This window comes from Hylaeus anthracinus, unplaced genomic scaffold (assembly GCF_026225885.1).
Source record: "Hylaeus anthracinus isolate JK02 unplaced genomic scaffold, UHH_iyHylAnth1.0_haploid 0, whole genome shotgun sequence".
Taxonomy (NCBI): Eukaryota; Metazoa; Arthropoda; class Insecta; order Hymenoptera; family Colletidae; genus Hylaeus; species Hylaeus anthracinus.
This window is the reverse complement of record NW_026533254.1, coordinates 14,435,807-14,457,538: the sequence shown is the minus strand read 5'-3', so window position 1 is coordinate 14,457,538 and position 21,732 is coordinate 14,435,807. Positions and strand designations below refer to the sequence as shown.

At 42.4% G+C, this 21,732-nt stretch overlaps 1 protein-coding gene across 1 annotated transcript in view; it reads right to left on the bottom strand.

The window, feature by feature from the left end:
• LOC128885464 (uncharacterized) overlaps positions 1-21,732 on the bottom strand; it is a 106,799-nt gene that overhangs the window by 54,197 nt on the left and 30,870 nt on the right. Inside the window, exons 3-4 of the mRNA XM_054139532.1 lie at positions 21,629-21,728; positions 18,933-19,095 (exon numbers count right to left, since the gene is read on the bottom strand). Of these exons, the coding sequence (XP_053995507.1) occupies positions 18,933-19,095; positions 21,629-21,728 (263 nt within the window). The remainder of the gene's footprint in view (positions 1-18,932; positions 19,096-21,628; positions 21,729-21,732) is intronic.

Here is a 21,732-nt window from a genome sequence, read left to right as displayed (position 1 = left end):
TGTACCACACACGTGTTGCCATGATGTGCTATACATACAGATCGCATAAAGTGTGCGTGTGCTAATGTAATCGGGTTAACATTAAACGTTATACGTGTTTACACGTGTACGTGGAATGTATACGACATGTATAATCTATGTACTGTAGAATCTCGATTATTGCAACCTCGATTATGGTGATTATTACATGGTGTAAGCAATTAGAGGGATCGCTAAGGGATAATTAAAATTCAGCACAACGACGTCAATCATCGCGAACGTTAATTAATACGATCGACGATCATTATAGTCGTCAAATATCGCAATCGCGAGTTATCACGACAGATATCGCTTGTAGAACTTTTGCACGAGTGCCACTTGCGACAGTCGGTAATCAGTGCCTTGATTAGATGGAAAATATTGTCGCGATTTCGTAGAGGCTGAAATCTGCGTCAACTTGTCTGGTTAACCGAAAACTTTCCACGTTGCGACGGAACGCAATTCCATTATCAGTGACGAGGATTGCAGGCGTGTGTTTGATCGGCGATAACGCTTGCATCGGCCGCGTTTCGCGCCTCTACTCGGTCGCCTCGCTATTTCGAGCGTGAATCGTGCTTCGCGTACAGTGAACCACGAAAGTATTTGAACGCTTGAAAACGAAAGGCTCGACTAGGAGGACTACAACTATAGCGACGCAGATATGCTTTTTTTTTTCCTGACACGAATCCCGTGATTGTCGAAATCGAAGTAATTGGGTTTCACGTATACAATTTGTATATGTATATGTAATTTGCTCTGAATGTGTTCACGAAGGTTGGTGGGAGATATTGTATTGATTGAGGTGAAAGGTGTGACATTCATTGCCATTGATAGCAAGTAATGTAACGAGTAATTATTGCGATCACTGATAACTGTGTAGATTGTCGTGAATGTTGTGATAATTTGCGATTGTCGTGATTGTCGTAATTATGATTACTAATATTTGGAATAATTGACAACCGTAAGAATTGATGATGTAGTCGGTCGAAGAATTATTTTGTGATTGACAAAAGACGACAAAAATCGTGGGTTTACATCCATCGTAGCCAAACGCTGCAAGACGATCGCTATCGAAATTGCAACATCGAAAAGATTGAGAGTCTCTATGACAGGAAGAGTGCAGGTTCGTATTTAGGTCGAAGGTTACCATTTCGTGCACTTTCCGTGAAGGTAAGCAACTGCACATTACTGGAGAACAAAAACGGCTATAACTCAGGAACAAGGTCAAATAGGGAATACGTTTATATGCATCATTTTGATCGTTTTTTTTTTTTTGTGTCCTGAATCCATCACTGAAGCGGATCTCGCATGTTAGGACTCGTACTATAAATGGACTATTGCACGCTCGTTTTAACGATCTTACAATAACACGCGACGTCATACTTCAACGACCAAACAGCGAATACGTACTATTCACGTTTGAACCGAAAAATGGATATAACTTTTCATACGAAACTTAAACAAAATCCATGTATTTCACAACGTGTCACGATTTTACAACAACGTTAAATAAATCATGTATCCAATCGATTGAGAACCCTGTCGATGAATTCAAATCTGATTACTCCACTTCAAGATATATGAATTTATCAAAAAATAGCTTTTTCATCGCATCCCTCCTTCGATAACTCTCAAATACGGAGGCGTGTCGAAATTAATAGCGTACGTCTTAAATTCTTCTGTCTGCCAATGATCCTCTTCATGGTTAGAGTAATCCACATTTTTAATAAGAGTTATTAAAAGAGGGAGATCACTCGTACCCCTTCTTGAAGAAAGAGTAACCCGCATTCCTAACAAGAACCATTAAAAGAGGTAGCTTTCTATCAGACAGAGTCTGACTGATCCGAAGCTGAACCTGGAGGCTGAGTCGAAGTTGCAGCCGAAGACGAAGTCGCCTAGCGGGGGCTAAGCGGGCCCGGCGAGGGGTTGAGGGCCGAGGGGGGCAAGAAACTGACGGTGGGCGTCGTGGCAGCGGGCGACGGCGACTGCCAGGGGCTCGCGAGGGGGCTGGGAGGGAGCAGCCAATGACGGCGGTATAGGGGCAATGGAGGGCAACGCACCCAGTCAGCCTTGGCATGAATTGAGTCTAGCAATGCGAAAGTAAGGTTAGCAGGCGCATTAGCGCCGCGTCCAGCTAGTTCTCCCCGCTTGCAACCAAGTGCATCTCTCCCGACCCGTCCGCTCGTTTCGCCGCGGACAGGATTTTATCTCCCACGGGGCCGCCGAATGGCCGCGTTCTTCGGGCCCGCGGTTCTCCACATGTGCCGTTCGCGAACCCATAATCGATCGACTTCCACAAAATAAAAACTGAAGACCCCGTAACAGTTGATCACCTATTCGAATGCAGAAAGTTTGATCTTCAACGCCAAAACCGCAGAATCCTAACAGAAGCAGCTCTGATTTCTCGTAGATACATAAAAGATATCATAAAATAACTGAAATTCTATCTGGAATCAAAATCCGATCGAATCGGACGACTCAAACAGGCGCTAACGGCCAAGTAGTTGATACGACGCTAAACACCGAAGAAAAAAGAGCGTAGAAAGATGGCCAGGTGATGTACATAATTTTGGAAATTTTAGTTTCAAGTATAAAGTCGAATGGAAGCTCTAGAAGATATTTAAAGTCTTTCTGACTTTTATAATACTCATGCAAACGGAAACTTAGACGTCGCTCTCAATCGAGCAGCTCGATCCTTCCAGCAGCGATTAATCGTCATGCAATTTTCGCGATTAATCGTCGCGTAATTTTCGCCCAGACGCACGGATAACGTCGCTCGGTTGCATCTTCGCGTGACTCCTTCGCGGATGCATACTCGCTAGCGGAACTAATTACCTCTATTTACCTTACAGTTACTCGAGCGCAGGCGTACGCCGCTGAAACAGCATCTTCCGTTAAACTTGGCTGGAAATTACAACTCCGAAGGGGACGAAAATCGTGGTCGCTGCGCGAGTGTAAACTTCTCTGGCAACTTTTACAAAAGAGCCAACTGGATGGCGGTGGCGAGTTGGTGGAAATGGGAAAAATTTGATCCGAGTAATGGACGAATGAAATCTAAGTTCGGGTTTCCGAATGTCTGAAAAGTTGTCAATCTTTGGTATTAACGTTCATTTTTCTTTCGATATCGACGGTACACGGTTGATGTTACCGTCACTGTTACATTATTTACAGATACTGAAGCTCGTATTACAGAATATTTAGAAAATGATGACCCCACTTTACGATACAACAATTTTTTATTACAAAATACTGCAATTCTTAATTCGCAACAAGGCTCCAGTCACCATTGATACTTGCACGAGCAAAAGGAAAATAATTGCTATGTTGAAGGAGAACCGTTTCAATGACAAATGGCCGCGGTGGTATCCGGGAGGCCGCAATCTTCTCCAATTCGTTTTGGCATTTCGCGAGACACCGTAAGTCCGTCGTTTCGTCGCGCACGAAACTTTAGAAAGACCAAGTTCGGCGTGTATGCAGATTTCACTCTATACGGTGGCTTGTGTAATCAGTCGAACGCGTTGCAATGAAACCAGAAACCGATCGCTAACTCTTGCGACAACTTCGCCCCGCGCTAGGACATAAATTATTCATTCTCGTAAAGAACTCAGCCTTGCGATTCCTCGCAAAATCCATGCAGCCATAACGCGCCCGCGCGTATCGTAAATTTCCCCGAAAATACCTGGTCGTTCTTGACGCCTCGAATACGGGTCATGGAAACTCGATTGGATAGGAGAGAACGTCAAATCTCCCACGGCAGGAAGGGAAGAATTCGATTCTGTATCTGTTCCTTCGAAAATCCATCGCCTTCGGGCGATTACACGTCTTAAAACAAATAAAATGCAATCGCAACAACGATTTTTATTTATCACGCGGTTAAATATCTATCATTTATGCATGAAGCATATAGTCGAAAACCAATTGTGTAAGTATGAAACAAAATGCATGCTTCCGAGACAGTATTCAAATTTAAGTAGTAATCGATGTCGGTTGAACAAGAATCGAATAGTGATTCGAACCATTTCGAGTCATAATAACCAAAGAATGCTATTTAAACTGTAATAGACTTTATACTAACAGTGCCATTCGAGCAAGAATGAAATAGTAAATATTACAGTCGAAAATCGAGGCACGATATTCAAACACAACATTCGAATGGTGATACAGCAGTTTCGAATACCTGAAAAATACTCGAATACTGAAATCGAGTAGTCCGAGCCCTACTCGCAGCGAGCCCAGTGCGTGGCTGAGCTGGTGCAGCCGATGCAGACGATGCAGGCGAACTCGTCGGAAAAGAGGGGTGGGGGGTGGGGGACGGGGGGAGGAAGTAAAACGTCAGGCCGGAGAGAGGCGGCGGAACGGAGAAAAGGAAACTCGTAGAGGGAGATAAGAGTTAGGCGAACAGAGACGCTGGAACCGCGATGGGAACGAACGCTGACGATCGAGAGAGATCGAACGAACGCGAACGAGGCTCGAAACTCGATGGTGGGGGTGCTTGTGGGTCGGAGTGGGGGAGACGCGCCGCTTTTGAAAAAACCGCAAAGCTTTAAGAAGGCGCGCGCCAACCCCCCACCCTCGAGTACTACGCGAGCAACTAGCGGTCGACATAGACAAGCCTCGCGCTTACTATTGCTGGAAAATAGTTGCGCCGTCGGGGCCGAGGTACGCGTCGGAAAATCCTCGAGGAAAATCGATTGGTGAAAGTGATCTTCGACCCAGAAAATTGCTTCGTTTCACGAATTTATAGTCGTGATTTTTAATTTCGCGAAGATTTCTACGGTGGGAAACAAGATTCCGTCGGAAAAAGGAGCGATTAAAGGACAGAGAAAATTAAGAAGAACAATTACTTGTGGCTAAACAGGATTAAAAATTGAAATCGGAGTAGAGATTTGGAAAATCTGCAAGCACACGATTCTCAGCATCACGTTTCGTGTGGCTTGGAAAATTGGTTATTGAAGAATAGTGGGAAATTCGTGGCTGGAGATACGCGACGGAAAATCCTCGAGGAAAATTTATTGGCGTTCTTCGATCCACAGATCGGTTAGATCGAAGAATTCCGAATATCTGCAAACTCACGATTTTCAGTATCAAGTGTCGTTAGGAAAATTGATTATTGGAGAATAGTTGCAGGGTCGTAGCAGTGGCACGCTGTAGAAAATCCTTTGGAAAAGTCGAAATTGTTTGGTTCAGAGATCAGCTGGATTTAGGAATTCCAAGTTGCGGTTTTCGAATTTGAGAGAATTCTATATTGGAAAACAACGTTCCGTCGAGCTGTTGGAAAAACAGCCATAGAGGCGCAGGGAAAATTAATCGGAAGATTCTTTGCTAAACTGAAATTGTTTGCGCAAAATTTGGAAAATCTGCGATCACCCGAGTCACAGCGTCACATGTTTGGAAAATTGATTTGTGGGGAGTAGTTCCAGCGTCGTGAAAATCTTCGAAAAAAATCGATCCTTCAGAGTGCTCGTTGATTCCGAGGTCAGCCATTTTTGAGACTCGGAAACGCGGTTTTTGAATTCAGAAAACTCGTATAGCGATGAATAAAATACTGTACTGATCTCATCGCTACGCCGTCGGCAAAGCAACCATAAGTGCATACGTAGATGCGTCGAGAAAATGGATCGCAAGTGCGCAACCAGATTGTTTGGAAAAGCAAGCACAGGATGCCTGAGAAATTACTCGTGAAAATCCCCTTTCATGTAACCGAAAGTACAACGAAAATTTGAAGCTGAGATAGATCATGCGATCCTTGGAAAATCTATAAAACACTATTCAACGTCGACGTGTTTGATAGTGGAAATTGCTGAAAAATTGTTCTAGCGTCGTGTTTGATAAGCTGGGGAAAATATAAAATATCTGCAAACGCAGAATGCAATGTCGATGCATCGTGTGGTTGTTTGGAAAATGAACTACCGATGTATCGGAAAAATTACTCGTAAAACTCTCCTTCCATGTAACCCAAAGCGCAATAATGATTGTAAATTGAGCGAGTACAGAATTTTGGAATCTCTAAACACACAATTCAACATCGACGTGTTTGGATTTGGAATGTGTATCGCTGGAAAATAATTGGAGCATCGTGGTCAAAGTTCCTGATGGGAAATGGTCGAGAAAAATCAATTTACGAAAGTGCAACGAATGTTGAAGTGAAAATCGACTGTGTAGAATTTGAAAGTTCAGTGTCTATGTGTTGTATCGTCGCTTGGGAAATTTATTGTTGAGTTATAGTTAGTGCACCTTGAAAATTGGCAAGAAAAATTGATTGGTGAATGTGTTTCGATCTGAAAGTGATCCGATTCTATGTGAGTGTGTTCTTAAAATTTAGGAAGATTTTCCTGATGAATTTTTAAGTGTTTTAAAAGTGCCGTCTGATTAGGAAAAACTACGTTTCATCTTAAAAGTGTGTGGGTTATTTGGGGAACATCTCACCAAGTTCGTCGTTCGAGGTACGGTTTTAGAATGCAGTAAATATTACCCTTAGTTATCCTCTGTCATGTCCATATGTACTTTCTTCCAACAATATCTCCATTCTAAGCAACCTCCACTATTATTTTCCTTTATCCTACTGTGAAGCTACAGCTACTACAACTTATTAATCCTTATATTTCATATCAACCCATTCGTGAGCTACAATCACCTACTGTAGGCGAAATCCGATATCAAAATCCTTAAAAACCGGGAAAACTCGAGAACCTCCCAGAAACCGTCTATAAAAACTAACACATTCCCAACACGCCGCTCAAGATCAAGAGGTCGACGAGAAAACCGAGATCGACCGTGGAGGATTTGGAAAATCTGCAAACACATAATTCACCGTCACCGTCGTTCGGGAAATCGTTTCGCGCGAGATTACTCAGCGTCCCTACTAGCTTGGAATTTCACGCAATTTCGGAAAACTACTCCTGGCAGGACTATACAGCGGTAAACGGAATCGAGGCGATCAAGGGAGGGCGGAGGGGCTTCCGTTTGAAAAACACGGCTTTCGATTAAGCTCGATCAAAAGTGACGATTGAAAACGCGGAGTCCTCGACGGTGTCGACGTGACTCCGACCCTCGAGGCTTCGGCGCGATCGGATTTCGTTGGAAATTCAATTACCATTTCCGGAATCGGCCACGCACCATTGCCACCCCGAAAACGGTGAGGAAGTCGTACCCTCGTGGCCAGCCACCGGTAGGAAATTGAATTCGCCGTATCACGAGGATCTTCTCGTCGATCTTCGCGACGTACCGCACCGAAAAAATGACTACCAATCGGGGGAACTGTGTTTCGGTGACAAAATGCGCGTCGACGACCGCGCGACGTCCTCGATGGGTACGCGGTTCATCGAGCACGGTGACAAAACGATATCCTGTACAATATTTTTGTTCGCATTTGGACCTACACTCACTCGCGAAATTGGTTAAATACTTATTTTTTAATGTGATTCATTTATACGAAGTGTAGTAGTCAATTACGAATAGATCGTTGATTTTGCGCATCAATGGTTTAACACTAATACAGAAAATATGCAGAAAGATGCGTAATCGATGTGGAATATATTGTATTAATTAATATGATAATATTACTATTTTATTACTTGCGCAAGGGTGTATATGTACATATTTTCTAACTAGGCGTGTACTATCAAATTCATTGGAAGTGTGTTAGTAACTCGCGATGAAATTTCGGGAGCATCGATCTCCGTGGAAATATTCATGTGGTCCAGCAGAGAAGCATGATTTATCGCGAAAGCCTCCCCGCTGTCGTATTATAATTTCAGAGGGTTGAAGGACGACCGCAAGCTCGATTGACGGGTAATTTATTACGCGTCCGAAATTCCTCAATACTGTGCTCCCGTCACGAACAAAGTGTCCAGAGAATGTTTCTTATCGACGAAAAACGTTGAATTTTGTTCTCGATGTAAATTTCTCAAGCCCTTGTAAATCGGGGATAAATACGTTCAGCTTGTTATTGCGAATTTTACTTCGTATAACGAAAAGAGAAAAGGAATACTCGTAGTAGCAACTACGTTGCGAGTAAATGTTCAAATGAAAATTGATTTTTATGTGACCTTGTTTGATTAACACTTTGTACGAGCCTATCTTCATTCGAATGAAAATTTATTCGAACAAACTCTTTATTCGAACTTTATTCGAACAAAAAAATAAGATTCTGTCCCAATAGATCCCTACTGTGATAATAAGGATTTATTTGAATAATCCTTAATTCCGTTCCGCGTCTATCCGCGCGGACAATATTCCCCATCGGAGAATCACGACTCGCGATGGCCATCATGGCCGTCGATTCAGGCATTTCCCTAGCACGAGGCGCGCGGTCGAGCTTCATAAATCCAGAGTCCATCCCGACGATCGTAAAATTATTCAACGGATCGCGTCGGTGCGCCGCCGGTGATCCGCAATTGCATTTAGACAGGTGGCCGCACTATGACATGCCGGGACCGTAAACCGCTTACGCCTGTGGCGATACGCTCCCCGTAGCACGTGGAAAATTTGAATCGCGAGCGTACGTATGGGCGCATTGTTAACATAACTCGCACGTGTGTCGTACGGCTAATGTATGTCGCGCACGTACCCTGCGCAGACGCGCCATCGACCGGGAGGATTCTCGTTCGACGCGTTGTGATCAAGTGTTACTATGGATGTTCGCCTCGGAACTCTGTTATTTTCGTCATTTTAGACTAAGATACAGACGAATTGAAGTATAAACATTAGTATATTATATAGTCTACAATAAGTGGCACTTAAAATCGTAGACTTATCGATTCGATCGATTTTCTGGTACGATAATACTGTATTAAATGATTCGAATTCGTAACAAAAAATAAATACAATTTTAAAAGAATCAGTTGTCAGTATTTATTACAAGTTCGTCAAAGTAAAATGTTTGGATTATGAATACCTATGTGTATGTTTAAAGTTGAAAGTCGTATTAACTTATTAAAACTCCTACCTTTATCCTCCATATTGAAAACAATTATAATAGACTTCATACGCAACTAAGAACCGATTAATATCCCAATACAACTTTCTCGTTCTACTTAATTTAGCCTAGAAGAATTACAATCGCAGCTCAACGTCGGACCTTGTATGGCATCATAACTTCAATTTCCAGAATACACACCAGAAAGAAAGAATTCCGTCCGCGTGGATTGCTTCGGCCAAGAGTATTCAGGACTCAAAGGGTTAAACGATTTTAGATTTTCTATAGTGGAACCATACCGAGCTATTGTGAACCTGGTCTCCGTAGCGCCTCCATCTTCAACGGAATTCAATCCTGGCCGAGCAGGGTTTCGAGCTCGGGGCTTCAATTTCCTTCAACACACGAGAAATCGTTTCGCCTAGAGCGTTGCGATAAACATGTCGAAAGGCACGGTGGATCCTCGAGGGTCGGTGTTCTTTACCCAGAATCCTCCCAGCTGCGGAGGGTAGCGAGCCGTGTCCTCGCATCATTTGCGAGATTAAAGTGCACTCCCGAACACCTACCACGCTCCTTGTGCCGCGCACGTCCGAGAGATCTAATCTTTTATCGCGGCACGTCCCGAAATCTCGATAATCGCCTCGTTCCCGTCGACGTCCCGTCGCGCTCGGGAAACAGCGAACAACTCGCCCTGTCGTCGGGGATCCACGCGTGTAAGCGCGTGAATTTTTTACCAGGACCACCCTCGATAGTAAACATGGATCCTATTTTATCCGTGTCAATCATTAATTGTTTGTTGTAGATATTAATTTCATAGGTGAGGAATGTCGAGAAATGAATTCAAAGTATTTTCTTGTGAAACTAGAATTACCAATCTTGAGGATTGAATTTTGATTACTATAAATATAATTGTTTATCGTGCTTCTAGGCAATGGATTCGAACTACAGGTAAGTAAACAATTTAATTATCGACACCGAAAATGAGCACGAGAAATAAATGAAAAGTATCTTCCAACCGGAGAAAAGATTGAGGTCGCTCTTTAATTTTAACCGATGAGAACGACTCTAATCGCATTTTGTCACCCGAAAATACGTAAATTGGATTTACTATTATAGCGACCCAGATATCGAACGAAGACCGTATGAGAAAATTATTGTTTAAAGTCTTTTATTGATCCTCCAACGAGGACGTTGACGCTAGTGTCAGAAAATAATCCAGAGTTCCTCGGGAGCCAAGGCGTTTCATTGTTTAGCACGATTTGCATTTAGAGTGTGATTGACGTAGACGTCCGTCGAATAATGAATCCTCCAATTGTGTCTATTAATAACGACCCCTTGCGAGTGGTGGGGGAACCACGTTTCCAGTAATGTTAGCCGGTAACGGTAACAAAAGAGTAAAAGGGGGTGAAATAAAGTCGGCCAGATAAAATGGGATCGGTGCTGGTACATACATAGACGAACGACGGGATATGTGCACATAGGATTCCCATGTGCTTCGGGAAACTGTTATACAGGGTGATCCTGATATAAGTGATTCTCTACTGGACGACACAAAACACTTTCCAGTGCCCTTTCCAGTGCACACATACTTGATTAGAAATATTATTCTTAGATGTTATTGGATTAAACAAAATTAAACACCAGAACATAGCCAGCCAAATGACCAAGCTCGTTACTTCGTGTTGACTCGATAAAAAGCTTCTTGACAACTTTTCGTATACTTCCATGAAATATTTACCAATATACATTTGTTATCGTATGCTGCATATATCTAACAATACGCAATACCATTTCCGTATAAAAGAATAAAATTTCGAATGAAACGAGTATGCGGCAGTTGTATAAAACAGTTTATGGCGTATAAAACAGTTTTATTTCGACGAAGATCGAAGGGTACTCAAAACTTTCAAGCAGCAGTTATATGTTGAAGAGAACCTAGTTACCGAGCCTTGTGGCACGCCAGCTTTAATTTTCTTGCTTTCGGAGAGTGCGCCATTTACATCCACTTCAATGACTCTGTTAGAGAGGTAACTTTGCGTCAGACTCGTTAGGCGAACTGCCGTATTTACGTGTTTCAAACAATTTTTGTTTTAATCGATGATAGACCATAATTTCGTGCTCCACGCAACACTGCTATTCAATGGAGCACGTCTTTCATGGGAAATAAATTTAAGCTACTAGGGTATTAAACGAGCTTTATTGAAAGGATCTTTCAACAATTTGGGTCGAAACGTTTAAAATAATACGTGTGACTTGAAAGTTACACGAGCCCATAGATGGTTAAACTCTGTAATAGTATTTAATCGTGCAATATAAATAAAAAACTTAATACTGGACCTATGTGTTATACTTAGATTACCATTTTCCTGCACAACCTCGTCAGACTTTCCAAGTGCCCTAGCTACCCTCGTCAGTGTTTCTAGGATCAAGAGGTAGATGGATCCTGAAGAGCAACAAGGTCTTCGCACACGCAGTTATTAGCGCCCATGAAAGGGTGGCTCGTAGCGCAATCGATCCTCGTTGGAGCACCGCTCGAAGTGCCGGCATGCAAATGGAATACGAGACTCAATCGTACGTGCCGGAGGAAGAGAGCCACCACGCTGGTTCGGTGGTCCCAGACCGACCGACACATTTGGGAAATCAGCGCACCGTGGACTGTAAATCCGTCGCCTGACCTGCATCGACAACTACTCACAGTTGTCATCAGAAATTGAAATACAGTAATTCCCCTCGAGTTGTTGCTCGGTTAGAACGTGGTTCGTACGACTAGTTAACTTGGTAAACCGGGTTGCAGATGGCCTTTTGACGTAATAACTTCCCAGTAGACACTTGTACGTCGATTACTGATGGAATTACATTGAAAGAAATATTTATATTATATTTATAATGGAAAGTAATTATTATAAATTTATATGTATATGTATTATTAATGTATATACATAAATAACTCTCTATATGATTTCCTCTTTAATGTGTCATTTGTAATTGATGCTTATGAGCCAAGCAGTTAAACGCAGAACGCAGGTAAGTATTAAATATAACACTTTCTCTTGATAACAAAATAGGTTTGTCCACAGCGGTAGACACTTAAATGATCAACATCTTTTTACCCAAAGCCATTTGTTTTCATTGAAAATAAAATATATCCCGTACCATTTGTGCTTGATCAAAAAACAAATCTCTAAGCCTCCTTTTGGAAAATGTCTTATATGCATCATTCTCTACTATTGACACCAAGTGTCGATACTCTTGTGTAACACGCTCCCCGATGATAATAACTCGGAAAAGGGTGCGCGTGTGTACGCACCAACGACGCAAACAGATTAAAAGAATAGTGTACGGAGACGATCCTGTAGCCAGGAGGGAAAAAAATTAAATTACGAAAGGAGAAAGGGAGAGAGAAACGGCAGAAGCGGAATTTGCGCTTAGACCAGCGTTTAATGAGCGTTCGTCGGCACTAAAGCGGCTGGAAGGATTATCAGGCTGTACTGTTAACGGACAATTATGCGTTTCACCGCGACGGACGAAATCCGTGGACAAAGGCCGGACGAATTAGCGAGCGATGCCGATGGCTTATGCAATTTATCATGGTGCGGTCGCGGCGGCAACTGCTCGATGGACGAAAATGCGATGTGCATCTATCGCACGCGATCCTGCCTAACCTCGGGCCACATGTTTCAAATTCCAATAAGAAGAGAAAACGAGAACTCGAACGAAATAGATAATGAGCGTACAAGCTGGCTACTTGGTAACTCGAGCACTCCGGGGTTCACAGGACCGAGAACAGAGAGAACGGTGTGCGCCTCGCCATCTGGCGCGCATTGTGCGCAATCCTGTGGTGGTTTGGTCGTTTGTTTGTAGCTTCGGGTCAGTACGTGTTTGTAGCTTCGGGTCAGTACGACGATTCGCATTTGCAACGTTATTATACGTGTAATACGTATGTATGATAGTACATAATCTACTATTAAATATAGTATTATATAATGCAATTGAATTCATATATAATATTTAAAGTATCATATTATGGAAAAGTACTAACTATAACTCATAATTATGTATGACAAATTACATGAATCGTATTAAATATTATCATTATAATAGGTTAATTTTAACTACGTCTTCAGTGCAGAGACTCCCCATCTCCTCGAAAAAGGACCCTCGAAGACGTTCAGGAACCACTGGTTCTACGAACTAAACGCCACCCTGTCTCAACCCCGTGTTTTTTCTCTTCGATACGCGGGTTGACTTCATGATATAATACACACGTATGTTCGAACGCTTCGCGGTTATTCATTTCTGTCGCTGCCGGCTTAGGAAGAGCAAATTCTGATCATTTAGCGAACGAGCGCCAAGTGCCGGGGCAAATATTGGCACGGAACGCACCGACAAAGGGACTTCGCCCTGGCTGGAAGGATTGCTCGACGGATGAGTTAAGATCACAGAAATCACGGCCAACTGCTCGAGCCACGTTAGCGCAACGGGCACCCCTATGCCCTGCGGGTTTCTGGGCGGGCAAACGGTGGCAAAAGGGGCGGACGAAACGCTTCCCTCTGCCGCTTCAACTTTTGCGGTTCGGTGGTGGCCGCGGTGGAATCAAACTCGCTGTCCTCTCGTTCCGCGTTCAACCCTTCTCTTTTCAGTTTCTAAACTTTTTCCAGATAAAAGTTTTGGTTTTGAATGTGTGAAATTTCATCTCGACTTGTTTGAAATTTATTTGGCCTTCAATTATAACATCTATGGTTCGATCGATACTTTATCTAAAATATTCCCTGTACATTTCTCATTCCTAATACCTAACCTGACCTGTCTAACTCTATGTTCAAATCTTAAATTCAACGCAGCAATTTCCTATCAAACGTCATAATTTCTGAATGATTGGTTAAAATATATGGTTTAAAAAAAAAAATTATTTCTTGAATCAATTAACGAGACGATGTCCACCTGTAAAATGCATCTCTCGATATAATGAAACATCAATTTTTACATACGTTTATAAATACACGTATTAATTAAATAATAAATTCTGAAATTGCATCAGCGCTGATGCATTTCCTGCTTTTGTTTATTCAGCAATGAAAAGGTTAATCATATAATTCCGATTCTTAATTATTAAATCGCGAATTCTATCCATTTACGGCTTCCACAAATATGAAAAGCATATGTCGAACAAACACCGAACACTCCCCTTCGCGAAATAAAATATTAATATTATTAGAAATTCTGCATTCGCGATTGATCAAATCCGCAGTCTATCACTTAGTAATATCATGAACATTACAATTCGCCTCACAATTGCTAAAAACGAGGGTCAGGCGACGATGGCGCTGAACGGTAATTAATTAATTAACCATCTGCTGCTCGAGCTCGCCTCGATGGACGAACAACCGATTCTCGGATACGTTGATGCCTCGAAATGCAGATTGCACATCGCTGGCGCGATGCAAGCGACCGATAAAAGTTGCAGAAATGTTGCACCGGGTAGCTGTCCCATCCATTAATCGCTTAAGATCGGCGTTTCAAAGTCAGTCAGGACGTAAATGTTAAAATATGAGCGCAAAAAGAAGAGAAGTTAAATGAGACAACGTGCCAAATTGATGTTCGTTTCACGAAACGCACCTTTTCCGCGCCGCGTTTCTCCCTGGCTGGCCCGAGCTTCACTTCAACCCTGCCCGGCAGTAATTTAATTTCCTTCAAAAACGCTGCCTCGTCGTTTAAACGAGAGGTATCTCTCGTTTCAGCGGATCCCTTCGAGGCTCTGTCTTTCTCTTTGAGTGCCCGCGGCATGTTCCCGTTGTTCGTTCAGGTGAACGACGCACGGCTGTTATATGGTACATTTTTAATGATATACTAATCATTTTCAGACGTAAAGAGAGATATATGTATAGTTGAACAAAGACAAAAATATAATTTTGTACTGCATAGCGGTATACGTAGAATTCGTTTCCTCGGAATTTAATGGAAGTTACACGCATTAGTATCGTACATTTTATTTTTTATTATTAGTTTATTATTAATATCATATTACTTAATTAGACACATGTGACATCTTATAATGTCAAATTTTGCAGATTTCCATTCGACATGTTAATTAAATTTAAACTTACAATTTCTATAATGTTCATGTACTTTGATCAACTATACTTCCTTTCCAATGCTTGGTTATCTTAAGATTCACGACTAAAAAAAAAAAAAACTCAAAATATGATTAAAACCTAATTAACTGTAAGATACTTCCGCAAGTTTGCGATTGAAACTTCTTAACGCGGTGCTCTAACTTTAGGTAACTCTAAGTCTTCTAACTCTAGGAAACTCCAGGTCCTCCGCGATGGTTTCCGATTGAAGATCCACGCTTCAACGGAGCTATTCGGATCGTCCTCGGTGGAGGAAAGGAACGGACGGAGGAGCATAAATGTTTGAAACCGTGGGAGGGAAGGTGGGAGGCGTCGCGAGCATGAAAAGTCGTCGTAAAAGGGCGTAACGCGGTCGTAAAGTTGAACTCTCGCGCCGGGTGTTCATCGACGCGCGAGGCCTGCGCCGTCGAGTCGTCTCGTTTGACCTACATTTGTTCCGCTCGAGTCAGGGTTCTGGTTTTTTTTTTAGCGTTCAAACGAGCGATGTTTAGGGAAGTACAAATAAATATTTTTAATAGAAAAAGATTTCTTAAAGTTGACTATCAACGCACGGCAAATTGCGTGGTGTGCAAAGGATTCAATTCTATCGTTCGGTAAATATTAGGAAACGCTGCTTTAAAACAAAAAGAAAATACAAGAAAAAAAAATCGATTTTGCCGCTAGGACTAGAATCTCCCTTTGGAATCGTTGCAGTGACAGTGGCATTCGCAGCGGCCGCCGGACCAATACGTCCGGCCGTTAAAAGCTGATCGTTCACCGCAACGACGCGCCTCTGGCGGTATAGATTTCAGTTCCGATCGCGCGCCACTCGGTTTTGCATATTCGATCGACGCCCGATAGGAGCCTCGTTGGAAACAGCCGAAGGAACCGGCGCTCGTGTCAGCTGCAGCCGATAGATGGTCGGTGCATTCTTCTCTCTCTCGGTCTACGCGCCATCGGCCACAGATACACTCTTAACGGTGCTTTCAAATTTCGAACGGATGTGTCTCTTGGTCGGTGCGTTCCTGTCTAAATTCACGCCGAACAATTCCGACAGTTGTCCCATCCAAAGCTAACCATTACGGGCAGTGCTTCCCAACCTTTCCATCAGTACGATATAAATTGCGCAAGCGACAATTATTAGGGAATCATTGAGTCCATCCGGAAGGGCCACCGCTTGTTAAGTCGCTCCGTGAGCGCTCAGTGAGTGAGTCAGAAAATTTGTTAAAATTTAAATATTTTCTGTAAATTGTGGGTATTAGTTAAAAGAAACGAATTTATGTTTTTTTTTTTAATTTCCAAGGTGTAATAAAGAACGGTCATAGTGAAATAATACAATTACAAATTTCCAATTTCCGATATTGCGAAAGTTGAAGAGAATCGTGATAAAAACGTTGCTAACTTTCAATAGGCACCCTGTATTGCGCCTGATGAATGAGAACAAGCGGACGAGCGACATGAACGGGTGGTTGTAGTTAGGCGCGTTCCCAGCCGCGTCGAAATTTATTTTCGTCGAAACAGGTTTATTAAATTATTTTGGAAAGCGTATTATATCTTTAATGCTTGCCAATTTCTTCTAGTACAACTATAATTTAAATAAAACGAGGATTTTAGAACTATTCGTTTAGAGGAAAAAATTACAATTTTACTGTTAGAATAAAATTATGAAGAGCTTCCCACAAGATGCTTAAGAATTTTATTAGTTTCAATGAAAACACGTACAATTGCAATTAAACGTAAAAATGTGCTGAAAAATGTATTAAAACATATTCGAATGACCGATTCTATAAAGTTGGGAAAAGAAAATATTGCCACTCGATATCAGCCACCCCAATTATTCTAATTCTTCTCGCAATTGAAGCGAAGGTTTCCTGAAAATCTTGACAACGCGAAAGCGCGAAGTCCTCCTCGGTGAACTCAATGGTTTTAAATAAACCGATTTGAATTCCGTCAGACGACGGTAGCCAAACACGGAACTTTGTCAAACAAATGCGAAGACTGGATTCGTCGACTTACGCTTAAAGTATCACGGCTCGCCTAATGGCGAAGAATGAGATTCGCGAAATGCCAAGATTCCAGAGTATAAGAGGGATTTACTCTGGCCAACGACCGATGCTTCCTTCGCGCCCGAGTGTTTTCTTAGAGATACCAGGCCGCAGGCTAATTCGGGGGATAATTACGCGGCCGTGCAAACTTGTGCCATAATCGCGGCCCGTTCCTCGCGCTCATTCACCTGGAATAATAGAGACAAACCGGAAGGGATTTGGAGGTGTCCGCTGGAATAGTCTTCGCACCGCCAGGTTATCAATTATTCTTGTTATTTATTATGCACGGGTCCGGGACTCTGGTATTACCAAGCCGTTCATTCTGAAATGTATACAGTACTGTGCAAAAGTCTTAGGCCACTTACGATCCGTTACATCTTTTACATTTTTACCGCTATAAAAAGAGTAAACATTTTTTAACTTAGCTTATACCCTCTGAAATTAGATAAATATAATATATAAAAAAAAAACTACAGAAATTTGATAGTGACGGTATAATAATTATGTCAGAAGGGTGGAAAAATATTGCAAAACAAGAGAGATTATTTTTTCTATTAATTTCAGTAGCAGAAGAATAAGTGGCATGAAATTATGGGACGACCTAATATATATTTTACTAACATAGATCTATTTAAGTGTAACAGAAGCTTAGCATAAGACGTTTGCACAATGCTGTATGACTGAAGCGGCGACGAACGTATTAATCCCTAGGTCTTGCCGACTAAAAATTGTTCAGGAATTACCTTCACACGAGACGTCTCGACAGTGGCAAGTTCGCTCGACGTTTTCCCAAACACGATGGCACGAAACTAACGAGAAGGGCGTCGAGCCGCAGAACCGAACGAAGGGAAAGATAGATAATGGACAATCCCCGCGAATCAGTTGTCCGATAGGCGGACGTGACATCCTGCAACAATGCAGCCGTACACTGTTTTTCCATTATACGGCATTAACAGCAGCCACGAAACTCCCGTTCTCCCATTCCTTCTATATTTGTTTGGATCTCCGTCGACGGGCAACCGTTTTTACTCTTTTTATCGCTCTAACTTATTCGATTTCCGGATTTCATTTCTTTAACGGGCTTTAAAACAAGTTTTACTACGTTTCGATTTTGTTTGCAGAAACTACAGGTGCTTTGTGTTTATTGGTTTCATTGTTTGAGAAAGACCATGTTACATAATACCGAGTTGCAAACAACTTGCGAGGCATTCACTTTGATATTTTAGATCGATGGCGCGGCGAGCAGCTCGTTTTATTGTCAAAAATCGTAGAGAAGAATAAGAGCAGAGTCAACGGAGCTAGGCGTGGACCGGGATCTGTGACAATTGGGGCGCGAGAATTCCGTTTTTCCACGCTCGAGAACTCGGCACGGTTTTCGAGCCGGGCCGAGCGTTTTATTTATGCACGACGCCTGGTCAAAATTAGCATCGCGGCCCACCGAATTATCGACGGAAAATCGATTTCCGAACCCGTCAGGGACGTTCCCCGCGTGTGCAGTGACCTAAACCCTCACGATTTGTCGCGACTCGCTGTTCCTCGTGGTTCACTCTATTGGTCGGAACGATTCTTTGTAAATTCTTTTTTTTTTTATTACAACTCACAGCAACTGCGACTTCAGGACGTAAACCAGCATCGAAGGTATTTCTTTCTTCAATAAAGTGTTTAAAAAAAAAAAAAAAAAAAACACTTCGTAACGAGACCAACGTTCGCCGAGATTACCACGCGTTATATAATTAGTCTTCGCTTGAAGAAAATCTGATTTCCTGTCCAGCACAGCGAAAAAAATTAAATACAGACAGCGAAGGGTTGAACATTAGCGTTCGGGATAACGAAAAATGTACTCACGTCCTGTGCAGAGAGAATCCGCGTGGCTGACTGAATGGTCGTGCTTGCCGAGTGGGGCCGATGACGCAAGGATTCGGCGGTATTGTCTCTAGAACAAACACTCCTGTACCAGGGCAATCCACTCGAGCTGTCTCGTCTGTTCCGATATTTCCTCCATACGTGTCTGCGAAACAGGACAAAACGCGTCTCTGTCATTCGGTGCTCAATAATCGCTCTCTTTGGAAGCTGTTGCGGAACGCAAGCTCCATCTTCGAGGGTGGCACTTAAGACTAGGAGGGTAAACATTCGAAGAGGTCCCATTTCGTTGACGCAGAAAATTAACGAAAAATGCATTGCGTGCATGTACTAATATTCTATTTTAAAGATTTATTTAATTTTGTCTAGTTCAAAGTAAGAAGCCAAAGTAAAAATTATAAAGTGTTCGCGTATTATAATTTTTCATTGTGCGTTTGCAATCAGCAATCGAGGAAGCGCGAGTGCCATCCGTAACTCGTAAATTCTCCCGGAAAATCTCGAAATCGTTCGTACGCCGAGCGCAAGTAATTTCGACGCGTGCACGGAGCATAATTTCGAATGCGACCAGCGAGCAGTTTGAACAACTATCGGATAAATAGTTGCCCGTTCCCCCGAATGGACCGACCGCGACGTAATCCTCGGCCCACCGCCGCAATTTCTGCAATAACGGGGGATTACTTGTCAACCCCCTACCCCTACGTTGGTTAGAACGAAAATTTGCGAGTTCCTAGCCGACGCGCACGAATCCGTTAGACTGCGGGGCCATCGGGTTCCTTTTTTTATCGCAAAGGCACTGCGACTTAGGCTGGGGGTTAATTTTTCTGGATCAAGGGATCGTGGGAATTTTATATCCTTGCCGGCGATTTCGCCCTAACTGGCGCAAAAATGTCGACAGAGAGCGCTTTATCAAGGGGTTTCGCACCTGTGGCGACCTGGAAATACGAGGTTGCGTTTAGGATGGGGGTGTGAAGCTTAGCTTTGGATTGGAAGAACAAATTTATAACATACAGTTCCTTTTGAGAAACCGTCTGTTTAGTTTTAATTTTAGAAGTTGAAGGTGGATGTGAATGTTGTGAATGCAACGTAAAGGACGTTTGTACTTTATCGTAACAAAATAACGTAAATATATTTCTATTTGAACTAAAGTTATATGTGAATGATCGAATATAGAGGCACAGAATTAAGTTCTACACCTAATATTTACATACGAGTCGTTCATTGCACGAATCGATTAACTCCATAAAACAAAAAGTTGAGAAATCCGATGAAATAATGTTTCAATGGCTCATATAGTATCCTTTCAATCTAACTCTATTCTATCCTATATATATATATTCTATATTCTATCCGACTCATCGATCGTGTCAATACTATTTTCTTTCTTCAATAAAGTTTCAATAGTTTAAAGAACAAGAAAAGATTTAACGATAAGACAGAACAAAGTTCGCCATGATCAGCCAGTACTTTTATATTTTACATCATAAATCAAGTAACTCTTACAACCCTATGAATCTTGCGTGCCATTCAAAAAACTGAAGGAGAGACACAAGATTCGTCACTAACCGCGCAACGATCATCTCAGGAAGACCGTTAAGTCAGCGAATAAGTTAACGGTACAGCGACAGTCACGTTATAACAACGAACAAGAAGAACCATGCGCGGTCAGCTCGCGAAAGCGAAATCCTCGACGTTGATTAATGGAGCAATTAAAAGCTAACAATAAGTCAACCCGCGCGACGAGCGCGACTCGATCACTGTCGAACCTACTCGCTGCCATAACGCCCACCCTCGTCGGATATTCGCGCAGTGATCGATCGTTGCCCGCCGATCGTAATCTCTCATCCCTCGCAGCGTATCGATGGCTAAATCCATGCGCCATTTGCTTCCCCGCCCTCTCATCGGCGATACCGAACGCCTGGAACCGACAAAGAATTCGGTTCTGTCGTTCGATTCGAATTTTTCACTCCGGCACCATTTCTTTTCCATTTTATTTTAATTCATTTTGAATCTACTGAACCCCTACCGATATCGACACGCGTTCATTACAAATACTTTTTTTTAAAGCTGCTACGTTTTGTTAAATTTGATATAGAATTCAATTCTGTGTCAATCAAATCGAGACCAACTTTATTTACTTTCAATTCATGTTATTTATTAGACATTATTAAATTTACCTGTCTGCCTACGTCCACTTTCATTTCCAATAAATGTTTGCATTAAAATGTTACATGAGTGTTAATGAAAAATTAGGCATAAAGACTGGAACCCACGATCCTTGGATCTACAGTAATTTGGAATTGCACAAAAACTAGAACGTTACATCGCATACGGTTGTTATTAATTTTATTTCTTCTTAGAAAATGTTCAGTTCTCCGTCGCATACTTATGTTTATTCGCGAGCCAATTACGAGTGCCGCTCGCAAATGGTAGTCGAGATGTTAAAATCCTTTACGGATGCGAAGGTCCTTTTATTTCACAGGAGTTCTCGCAAACGAATCGGAAATAAAACTTCAAAGTATTCACCGGTTTGTTCGTTTTATCTTTCGAGGAACGGTACGGCGGTTAGCGCGTTATAAAATCGCCAGCGACGAGACGGGAGTTTTGGTTCAAGACGGAGGCAGAGATAAAAGTTTGCGACGCTTCTCGAAGCGAACGCGGCAAGGTAACCATAGCCATCTCACCTGACACCGAAGGCGATTCCCAGCGCGACGATCAGAGGCAGCAGCGTCGAGATACACGCTAGAAAAACTGTTTGTATATCTGAGAAACCAGCGAGTATACCTGC